The sequence below is a fragment of the Mastigoproctus giganteus genome, chromosome 9, assembly GCF_048544385.1.
Source record: "Mastigoproctus giganteus isolate SK-2022 chromosome 9, ASM4854438v1, whole genome shotgun sequence".
NCBI lineage: Eukaryota > Metazoa > Arthropoda > Arachnida > Uropygi > Thelyphonidae > Mastigoproctus > Mastigoproctus giganteus.
The window spans coordinates 149188985-149201339 of record NC_143583.1 but is presented as its reverse complement, the minus strand read 5'-3'; the positions used below and the strand labels follow the sequence as shown (position 1 = coordinate 149201339).

At 38.9% G+C, this 12355-nt stretch overlaps 1 protein-coding gene across 1 annotated transcript in view; it reads left to right on the top strand.

The window, feature by feature from the left end:
- Ack (activated Cdc42 kinase) overlaps positions 1–12150 on the top strand; it is a 333372-nt gene extending 321222 nt beyond the window's left edge. The window contains exon 13 of the mRNA XM_090380828.1: positions 11996–12150. Within this exon, the coding sequence (XP_090236954.1) occupies positions 11996–12150 (155 nt within the window). The remainder of the gene's footprint in view (positions 1–11995) is intronic.
- Positions 12151–12355: the final 205 nt, after the last annotated feature.

Genomic DNA, 12355 nt, shown 5'->3' with positions numbered 1-12355 from the left:
TTGTTGGTATTATAGTTTGTCAGGATTTTTATTTCTTGGTGTTAACAGGGCATTATGACTATTGGGATTAAGGCCAGTTGGTATGATTGCATGTTGGAATTATGGCCAGTGCCGCACTACTGCCTATTTCCACACTGTTGCTGCTCATAATCCAATATTGAGCAGCAACAGTGTGGAACCAGCGTTTCAATATTGAGCAGCAACCAGCGTTTATATTCTAGGTTATCTTCATGAGAGATCCACTTGAATGTAATGCAAGTTGCTCTCTCAAAAATGGTTGCTAATAAGCAATGAGTGTTCATGATAATAAATTTTGTTGTTTGCACAGCGTTTTTTGTATACATATTTTTTTTCTATACGTGTACTAAATAAAGTTATTTAAAATGAAAAATCTTGTTTTGATAATACGCAATTAGACATGATTGAATATAAATATAAGCTTACTATGACAAGTAGATACCTGATGCCTCACATTGATACCAAGGAGTACATCAAACAAAAAAAAAAAAAAAAAAAAAGTTGGAACTGCTGTGTTAAGTAAAGCCTTATAATAAAATCATAAGCATTAGTGTTTGCTTATACTAATATTAATACCAACATGCATATTGTTATTACCAATTTTTTCCTAAGGCAGACATAATGCTGTGTCACCTATTCTTTTTACAGAAAATATTCCCTTTTTCCCTGACAATAGTCATAAGAATATCCTGATGTTGATCCAACCACACCTGCCAATTTTCCTCAAATGTTTTTAAATCGATCCCATGAAATATATGTTATTCTGGGATTGCTATTCCTAAAGTGCACCTTGCATTTTGCTGCATTAAAACAGCTAACACTTTTCTGACTATTATACAAAGCCCATCCAAGTCATCCGGGAGTGCTGATTATTAATGACTCTCCCAATCTTGACATCATGCCTTTACCTTAGTTGAAATTGATGAAAATCAGAAACAACAGTAGTCCCAAAGCCACTCATTGGGATCCTACTTCTGATGTTAGACCAATCTTAAGTAACTATTAATCACAATCTTTTTGTTAAGTGCACTAGTCAGTCACCCTCTAATCAACCTTAGAATCTCATGGGATTCCAACGGGTTCCAGCTGATATAGTTAACTCTCTTGAAGGACTGTGTCAAGTGCTTTGCTAAAGCCCAAATAATGTAAAAATTATTTCCTATATTCAGAATGTGAATGACTGTCAAAATAGCTAAGAGGTTTAGCTACAGACAATAAACTTCTGTATCCTTCGGAATCCCATTCTAATTAAATACCCTATATTGCATTGTTTACCATTGCCTCCATGATTTTACCTAATGTTCTAGTCAGGGTTACTAGTGTGAGTTATCCATTTCACTCTTAGAATCACCTTTAAATATTGCACTTATGTGACTCAAAGGAATCTTTTCCCAAATCCAGTTACAGGCCATCATAATTAATCTTAATCGTTAAATGTACTCTCACAGCCATCCTTAAAATTATTGGTTATATACTAGAATTCCATTTTCCTTACCTGCATTTTAGACGTTTTTTTTTATTTACAATTTTTTAAAATTACATTAGAAATTTACAATTGCTAATTTCATACTGCTCTGCCTTTTTTTTTGCATGGCATTGCTGTCAAGGGGTTTTGTGAATAAGGATTGATGCAAAATACTTGTTCAATTCATTATGCTCGATTATCTAAGGCTTCCACACCTATTATATCCTCATGGATAGCATAGTTGGTAGGATAGCTGTCCTGCCCACACAGAGTGGAAAAAACCTCAGTTCGAGTTCGCCGATGACGTGAGGAATTTTTATGAGCCTATTTCACAACTTGGCTAAATTTTTCGTCTCAAGCAAGGCCCAGGAGAGAATGACATGGTTTTTTCTCCAATAAACAAGTTTTTCTTCCAGCAAAAAGAAAATCGACCAGAGAACACGTAATTTACATACAGTATATACAGAGCAATATGGCCTTAGTTGCTGATGCTCTTAAAACCCTTCTACTAATGAAACCAGTTCTGTACAGGTAACCCATGCTTAACGCTGATAATTCATTCCTGAAAAACAGCACTAAGCAAGCGTAGTATTCCCATAATGTAATGTGTATTTGTGAGTCATGGTCTATACCACCGCAACTCACACATAATAAATGGTAGTGAAAAGATGCCAAATGTCAGTCAAAATATTTAATTTTAAAAATCTGTACGTAGAAAATATTCTCTGTGTCATATATAACTACATGTAAGTAACTACATTACGTATCAAAATTAAACTTAAAATGCCAATTAAAATCATGAATCTTAATCCGGTGGTCCTGGGCTGTCGAGTTTTCATATCTTTGATCGATTTTGGATTGTACTTTGGCCCTCTTCCTAGAAAACTGAAAGGAGAAAACTAAAAATCCCCCACAGCATTACCACAACAATAAAGTCAACAGCTTCTCCCTGAATTTTAAATCTATCGAATCAGCCCTTACTAGCTTTAAATTGTTCCGCATTTTTTTTTAAGATGAGCTTTCTTCAGATCATCATATAAGCTAATTGCTTCTTATTTAATAATATTTAACTTAACGGAATTGTGCCTTAGATATTATCTTAAATAAAATTATTTAGAAGTCTCCATTTCAATTATAATAGCCAGCCTAGCCATAACCAATTTAGTTGCAGGGGAACAGCTGTCTTTCCCGCTGCAGAAATTAATTCTTTATTTTTTTATAAATGTTCTTACAGTTGAATCTGCCTAAATGATTGCACACATTCACTTGTTGAACGAAATCGATTTGCTTCAAAATGTAAAATTTAATTTTCAAATTCAGTCTTTTCCTTACCTCAGTAGGCTATGTATTGTGTCCAGACATCACTTTTTAATTATTATCTGCCATTATTCATCTTCAAAAATGTAACTGAGTTGCATTAATTATTATACAATGTTCAAGTAAACTGTCCATTACCTAACACTGTATTGAGTGAGAAATGCTTATAACGCAAATATTACAAGCAATATACTTGATAATTTTTTTAAATGTTGATCTTGGAACCAGAGGTGTATTGCTAAAAACAAAATAGTACCCAGAATGCTCAACGTAAAAAAAAATAGTAGCAGAACAGTCGTTCTCCGGAAGACTATGATAACGCCACATCAAATGTATGGTAACTGAATCAGACTTCAGACTCACGGTTCATAGAACAACCCATGGTGGAACCCGTGTTTAGTCTAGAGCTAAGTTCCGGTCAACTCTTCCAGTATGATTGATGACTTTTGAGGTTATAATGAACATCATCATAACCTCATTGGATCTCGTGGCAAGATCCAATATTCCTTTTCAAGAGTACAGCTCTAAAACGGTGTTTGCAGGCCGGCCGCTAGTTAGTACACTGGACCGAACCCATTGGTAACTCTCTAGGAGGCTTCCGGATCAGCTAGTGCATAATCTTGCTACCTCTACTCTGCCAGATAGTGACTGGAGGGAGTCCGAGTAGTGTGTATGCGGGGAGCATTGTCGAGGCCATGTTATGTCAAGGATCTGGGTATATTCTTACCATGTGTACGCCATGTCCAAAAATTTCATTACTTCATACAGCATGTCCCACCCACTTTTTCTTACTATTGAATACACCATGAATTGTCAAACTGATAGAGTAAGCTTATCTGCGAAAAGATCTAAACCTCCCAAGCACTTCCTGATTCATTTCACAAATATATGTGGTCTCAATTCTAATCTCAACGATGTCCATTTCCACTTGCAGTCTGCCAAACTCCATGAGTTACATATCCTGAATTACAAAAATATTCGGAAATATGTCCGGTAAATTATTGCTGCAAATATATTGCAAGACTTCAACGAGTATCATACTGGGTTTTAGAAAACAACCTAAGGTTTTTAGTTCCTCATAAAATCGATGTAGAATCCCTATCACATTCCTTATTATGTTCAGTCAATTTCAATTAAAAAATTTTTACAGAGTAACAGTACACGTTCATCGTAATAATTCTAATTACATTTGTATCATCTAAAACACTAAAAAGGCCATGATATTATTATTATTAGCTACATGGTGCAAGGAAGCCCGAGGCTAAGGCTGCACCAGCCAAAAAAAAAAATTCCCCAGGTTACCCTGAGAGAGACAGAGACAACTACTCCAGGTCACCGAAGAATTCAGCAATACCATTAGGATGTAATTTGGTCTAGACCAGCGGTTCCCACTGCCAGTTCGCGAACCCCGGGGATTCGCACTAAAAATTCTGTAATGGCGTTTGCTATTGTAAACTACAAGATATAACTAATAATAAACAAAGTAAAATAAAATTAAATAAAAAGTAAAGAAATAAACCACATTTCCCTCAATTCCTTATAATTACTTTACTATCTTACAGTATATCATGTTAAATAAAAATCGAAAATTATTTCTAGACTAAATTTCTATGCATAGGTAATGCGAGATATAATCAAATGAATGCATAGTACCTGGGTAGTAGAAATGGTGGAAGTGTATTAGCCATGCATAAACTACCTTTTTCATACTCTTGGACGTTTAGCCAGGGAATAGTTTAAGATTAAACCATGCACACCATCAAGCATCTCTGATATTGTGGAGTTATACTTTATAACCGGGTTGTCGCTATTGCAACAGCAGGGTAGTAACGAATGGGCCTGTTGTACTGGGGGTCCATGGTTGAAATAACATACATGTATAAATTATAAATCCAGTTTAACTGGATTTATAATTTATACGTGTATGTTATTTCAACAGCAGGGTATCTCTGTAAGTCAACAGGCTTCGAAACGGTGCCATCTGGGTGGTGGTATCCGCCAGGAATAAGTAACGTTAGTGGGGTGAAGTTACTTTAGCATTAGCATAAGTAGAGGCATATGATACAAGAAAGCAAGCTTATTCAGCATCAGCCAAAAAAAAAAAAAAAAACCACTACTCCCATTTCTCCCCTCCATTCGTTCGAAATACCTGTCCAGCTGAGCCTTAAATTTGTTTACGCTATCAACTTCAACAACAAGCGATGGGAGTCTATTCCACAAACCAACTACCCGCTGGCTAAAGGCAAATTTCCGCACATCTATCCAACATCCGTCCTCCTCAATTTGAATTTATGCCCTCTCAGATGATTATTCTGAGCAAGAGGAAGAATCCCATCAGCATTGAGCATGCTCAAGCCATTCAAAGCCTTATACACCTCTATCAGATCACCTCGCCGATGCCTAGTCTCCAGGTTCTATAATTTGCAAAACTTAAGCCTTTCTTCGTAAGAGCAACCCTTTGTTCCATTCACTAATCTTGTTGCCCTTCTCTGTACTCGTTCCAGCAGCTCTACATTCTTTTTGAAATGAGGCCTCCAGACCTGTATACTCAAGGTGTGGCCTGACCAATGCCTTATACAAGGGAATAATCACATCCCTGTCCCTGCTAGAAAAATTCCTGTATATCATTGATAAGACCCCATGAGCTACTCTTGCAGCTCGTCTGCACTGCTCAGAGAACTTCATATCTGCCTGCACAATTACCCTCAGGTCCTTTTCATTCTCTACCACTGTCAGCGTAGTACCACATAGTTGATACGTTGATCTGGGGTTACTGTTTCCCATATGTAGTACTTTACATTTGTCAATGTTAAACTTCATTTGCCACCTCTCAGCCCATCTGCTCAACCTATCCAGATCCTGTTGCAGCAGCATAGTATCAGTAGTGTCCTTAACAACCCTGCCAACCTTGGTATCGTCTGAAAACTTGGACATTAAGCCTGATACACCATCATCGAAATCATTTATAAATACAGAAAACAACAATGGACCAACACTGAACCCTGAGGAACTCCAATAATAACATTAGTCCACGTTGAGCAGTGTCCATTGATTACCACTCTCTGTCTGTCTTCTGCCACTCAACCATTGCTTTATCCATAGCAGCAATTTGTGCAGCAGTCTTCCAATGCGCAACAGTATCAAAAGCCTTTCTAAGATCCAAATATATAATATCAAAGTTGTTCCCTGCATCCAGTTTTTTTGTGACTACATCATAGTATCCAATCAAATTGGTCAGACAAGACCTGCCCTTAACAAAACCATGCTGTGTCTGAGCTATAACTGAATTCTTGTCCAGATGATCCTGCAGTGCTTCTTTAACCAGTGCCTCCATTAATTTTCCTGGAACCGAAGTTAAACTAACAGGTCTATAATTACTTGTGTCAGCCTTTGATCCTCCTTTGTGAATTGGGGTTACATTTGCACATCTCCAGTCCATGGGTACCTCCCCTGAGTCCAAAGAAGCTCTCATAATTACGGCTAGGGGTTTGCTTACTTCCTTTGCTACCTCCTTTAATATAACTGGATAGATCCCATCCACCCCGGATGCCTTTTTTTATGTTTATCCTCAACATGTTCTCATCCACTTTCCTCTCAGTTATTAGAAAATAATCTAGCTCACTGCCAATGCTTACTTCACCTACGACATTCCCCTTCCTGAATAACTCCTCATGTGTGAATGTAGATGCAAAATACTCGTTTAGATTGTTAGCCACCTGAGCTGGATACTCAACTGTTGAACCATCAACATCCAGTGGAGCAATCTGATTCATCCCTTTCCTTCTTGAGTTTAAATAGGTAAAGAACTCTTTTCTGTTTTTCTTTGCATCCTTTGCCAAGGATTTCTCATAATCTGCCTTTGCCTGCCTAATCTCCTTTGTGACTTGGTTACAGACCTACTTATATCTATCATAGGCTTCCATGTCACCCATTAATTTGTATGTATCCCATGCATTTTTATTCTCTGCCATATGTCTCATTAGTTCATCTGACAACCATTTAGGCCTAAAGCTTGAACAATATTTCTTGGTTGGTATGTAAAGCCTGGTAGCTTCCAAGATTAGTTCCTTGAATGCTTCCCATTTTGAGTTTGCTGTTGGTAACATCATCAGTTGGTCCCACTGTATAGAATTTAAATACTGTCTCAGTCCATCATAGTCGCCTTTACGAAAGCAAAAACCCTTCCCTTTACCTCTGATGGTAGTTACCTCCTTGAGTAAATCCCACTTCAGCACACTGTGATCACTGCCACTCAGTGGTTCCTCTATCTGCAGATTCCTAATGCATGAAGAATCACTACTGATAATCACATCAAGAGTATTACTCCCTCTAGTTGCCTCCCGAACATGCTGGTGTAGAAAACAATCATCCAATAAATCCACAAAAGCCTTGCTAGTGTGTGAGTGACCAACCCACAAATTCCAGTCAATATCTGGGAAATTAAAATCCCCCATCATAAGACTCTCTGACTTACTGGCTCATTCTATTTCCCTGTACAGTATCTTATTATACTCATCACAGTCATTAGGCCTATAGCACACTCCTACTCTCAATTTTGATTTACCTATGCTTATGTCACACCAAACTGACTCGACACTGCCCTGTCTATCAATGTCGACTGGCTTCACTTCCTTGAATTTTATGTGTTTTTTAACTAGTAGCATAACCCCTCCTCCCCTCCTGTCCTCTCTATCCTTTCTATACACATTGTGCTCCCCAAATTCCAGTTCTGCATTCCTTATATCTGTGTGACACCACGTCTCTGATATCCCAACAATATCTGCCTTTGATGTTTTGAGCAATACCTCAAATTCATCAAATTTATTTACTAAACTCCTAGCATTGGTGTACACGCAAGTATACATGCACCTGTTTCTATTCTTAGCTACCCTAACACAACCCATGTGTTTACTTGTACCGCAATGACTTCCAGTAGTCTCTGAAATATCCTGCATCTTGTTTTTCAGGCTTCTGCTCATTCCAATAGAAGCAGTGCAAGAATCTCTTTCACCTCTGCCAGTGGCTTCTGTTAATCCATTAGTATTTGTCTCCCCCCCCCAAGCTAGCAGTTTTCCGACCCACCTAACACTGCCTCGATAGCATCAGCAAATATTCTTGCACCCTTTCTATTTAAGTGTATCCCATCCCTGTAGAAGCAATCTCTCCTGTTATCAAGTACATTCCAGGTTGAAAAACATTCTACCCCTTGAGCCTTGCACAATCTTTCCAGGGCCGAATTGATCGACAAGGCTCTCGTCATATACTCCCTCCTATCGTGTCTGGGCAGAATTGCAGGCACTTTCAAATTCAACCCTAAATTGACTTCTTCAAACTTCCCCAACTTCTTCAAAGCAGTGCAATATCTCGGCTACCCGTTCTGAAGGTTGAGTCACAATATGAGATATGAACAAACGATGCATTCCTACTACCTGCGTAGCAGAAATGATGGAATTAAATGTTTTCCATTCTATTTTTTTTTTTTTTTTTTTTTTTTCATTTTCAAAAATCATTGTTATGTATACAGGGTGTTTCAGTTAAACGTTTCAGAACTTCTAAGAGGGGTAGGGTACATCCTGACAACTCGAAATCATATAGCAATGTGGGGTCGGAAATGCTTTCCTGAAGCGGTGTTGTACACAGAAGCACCATAAAAAGAAAAGAGACCGTAAGTGAGAAATCGTTTTAATAATACATGAAAAGAAGCAAAAGGTACATGGATTAAAGTAAGTGTTCGAAGTTTCTTCCACGGGCTACAATGCACGCCTCACATCTCCGAGGCATGGACATCCGAACATTCTGGAATACTCCAGGCGAATTTCGAATTTCTTCGGCAGCTACTGCGATTCTTGCAACCAGCTCCTCAGCATTGTCAACAGGGGTGTCATAAACTAGCGATTTCATATGACCCCAGAAATAAAAATCAAGACATGATAGGTCGGGTGACCGAGCAGGCCAACGCACGGGACCACCACGTCCGATCCACTGTTGACCAAATGTGACATCCAGGTAGTTACGAAAATTTCCGCTATAATGGGCAGGGGCTCCATCGTGTTGGAACCACATTGTCTGTTGCGTCGATGCAGAAATCTGTTCATCTCTCAAAAGTTGTGGCAATACTTGCTGCAGAAAGATCAAGTAGATAGGTCCGGTTAGACGACACTGTAACAGGTAAGGTCCGATGAGGTGATCTCCCATAATACTGGCCCATACATTGACCGAAAATCGAATCTGTGCTGCACGACGTCGTAGGCGCCTCCGTAGCCAGGTGGGAAGGAGCAGCAGTGCGTAGCACACTCTTCTTGATTAGACCGGGGTTCGAGCCCGTCACCACCAAATACGGAGGATGCGGAAAGGTCAGGGAATGACTACCGCATACCCCCGGAGCAATATGGCCTTAGTTGCTAAGGCTCCTAAAAACCAAATAACAAACAACAACAACAACAGCACGACGTCGTATTGCATGCGGGTTCTCGACCGCCTAGATATGGTCGTTATGCGTGTTGAAAATTCTTTCCCTTGTGAAGGATGCCTCATCGGAAAACAACACTTCAGCAGGAAAAAGGGGATTTGTAGCACATTTTCCAAGGTACCACTGTGCGAAAGCAATACGAGGTTGAAGAAACTTCGAACACTTACTTTAATCCATGTACCTTTTGCTTCTTTTCATGTATTATTAAAACGATTTCTCATTTACGGTCTCTTTTTCTTTATGGTGCTTCTGTGTACAACACCGCTTCAGAAAAGCATTTCCGACCCCACATTGCTATATGATTTCGAGTTGTCAGGATGTACCCTACCCCTCTTAGAAGTTCTGAAACGTTTAACTGAAACACCCTGTATGTACTTATAGTACTTAGTACTGTGCATGGGTTGAAAAGTTGAAAGAAGATACTTGTTGACATTAGACTTGAACTTATGTAGAATGTAATTTTCAGGAAATAATATGAAGGAAAATTGTTCCAGAAAACAGAAGTTGAATTAATAAATGATGAAGAAGAAACGTCGGTTCCGTGAGTTTTAAGTAGGACAGTAAAAGTATGTTGGCTGGTTGCATCACGTATTCGGACTGCTTTAAAAGAAAGAGTGGGAGTTATAGAAGCCAATTCAGAAGAACAGTGCCCATGGAAGTAGCCATCGATAAAAAAGAAATGCGGAAGAAACAGAACGTGTATGAAACAGAGAATGGACCCTGTTAGAGATGAGACATTAATTAACCTAATTGCGCTCTTCTGAATTGAATCTAGAAGCTTGAGAGAGGTTTTGGGGGGCACCGCCCCAGTTGTGGGAACAATATTCCATGGTAAGGCGGATTTGCGATTTGTTACAGAGTGAACAGCTGTTTGGAAGAAAAGTAACGCCGAGAGCAAAAGAGAAAACCAAGTTTTTTAGATGCAGAGGAAGCAATATTTGTAATGTGCTTGTGTCAAGAGAGATTAGAAGTCAGGGTAATGACTAAGATCTTGCCTAAAAATCGGAGTGTCATCGATGATAAGCATAGGGCAGAAGAATCCGTTTTGCGAGATATAAGACAGGACTGAGCTTTAGAAGAATTGAAATTAAATTTTCTTTGCCCACTTGAGAACCTGGGAATCAGCATTTTAGCATTTGGCAGTGGATACTCGAGAATTTGAAGCTGTTTAAGCAGGGCAGGGTTTCTCAAACTGCAATGTGCTATCACCAGCAAAACTATGGACAGGATTTCCGGTCAATGGAAAAAAAGGCCAATAATATACAAAAGGAAAAGAATGAGAGAAAGAACTGAACCTTGGGAAACACCAGCATTAGTCGAGAAGTTAGAAAACAGAGAGCCGTCTACCATCACCCGCAGTGAGCGGTCAGAGAGAAAACTGGATACCCAATTACAAAGAACAGCTGAAAAACCATAGGATGGAAGCTTACTTAGAAGACCTTTATGCCAAACACGATCAAAATCCTTTGAAATATCAACAGCAATGGCTTGAGTTTCACCAAAAACCTTTCCATTGAATTTATCCCTAGATGCACATCTTCTTCAAGAAGAGTGTTTCCATTTACAATGGGTTTCCTCAGCCTGCAAGTTATTTTTTGGTAGGAATTTTTTCCCGCCATGAAGTGCGATTCAAGGTGTATTGGTCAGTTAAACCTCGGGCTGTCATGCATTCCCGTTCTCCATCCATCCATCCATCCATCCATCCATCCATCCATGTCCTCCTAGGTCTTACTTTTCTTCTTCTTCCAGGAGGTATCCATTCCATGACAGCCTTTGGATATCTAGTTTCTTGTATCCGTCTTTCATGTCCATACCACGTTAAACGCTTTTCTTTTATAGTGTCAATAATATTCTTTTCTTTTTCACTTCCATTTTCTCTTTTATGTCTTCATTCCATTTTCTGTCTCTTCTAGAAATTCTTGCTGAAGTTCTTGTATAAGTGTACATAAGCCAGAATATCACCAGTGGAACGACACTGACGGAATCTATACTGGCGATCGTTGCCCCGATGAAAGATTTCCAGATAGTTTTTGAATTAGCAGTTAATTGATTTATCCATTTCTTTTGGAAAGAGTAGAAATAATCGCAATGGGAGGATAATTGGATGGAAGGAATTTGTCACCCTTTTTAGGAACTGCCTGGATATGAGCAAATTTCCAAGCAGAAGGAAAAATATCTTTCGAATAAGAAAGTGAAACAAGACAACACAAAACAGGAGGAAGTTCACGGGCATAGGTTTTGAGAACAAGTTGAGAAATAACATCAGGACCTGGAGCTTTTGTAGCATCACATTCATCAAAATCCTTCTGACATTCTTTTGACGGAAAACCACAGGATTCATTGAATGGCGTGGATTGGAAACGGTTTGAGGTGATTTACCAAGATCATCAATACATGAGTTGGAAAAAAAATATACGTTGCTAACAGGTCAGCTTTATCTTTGGCTGATGTGGCAACAGAACCATCTGGTTTTGAAATAGGCGAGAACAGAGAAGTGCAAAAATTGTGGCCAAGCTTTGGGAACACCAGAATGCTCGGCTACCATTAGGGCAAGAAGAAAGTTTTCTACTCTTATCCTGTTCAAAATCTAGTTTGGACTAATCAATAACTGCTTTACAAAGTATAAATAATACTTAATAATAATTTCTATTACACAATGTCGCTTATGAAAACGTAGCACTGGAGATTTTTTATAATGAAATTTCAGTACTTTTATACGATTTCAGAGATTATAGGCTTAGGAGTTCGCGATAAAAATCTTATGCTGAAAGGGGTTCGCGAGCCAAAAAATATTGGGAACTACTGGTCTAGACAAATACAAGCCCCACGGATTGCACCAGGAAAAATTAGTGAAGCGAAACTACTAGCTGCAGACTGGTAAAGAGATCGAAGCCATGCTAGAGGGAGTGGCCTACAAATACTTTGGGATGTTGCAGGCTCAGCAGTTACAGCACAAGGATATTAAGGCCTGCTTCACCGAAAAATAAGAACAGAGACTCAGAAGCCTGCTGAAAGCAAAGCTGAATGGAGGGAACATAGTTAAAGGCATAAACACCTATGCAGTCCCAGTGTTAACATACTTCTTC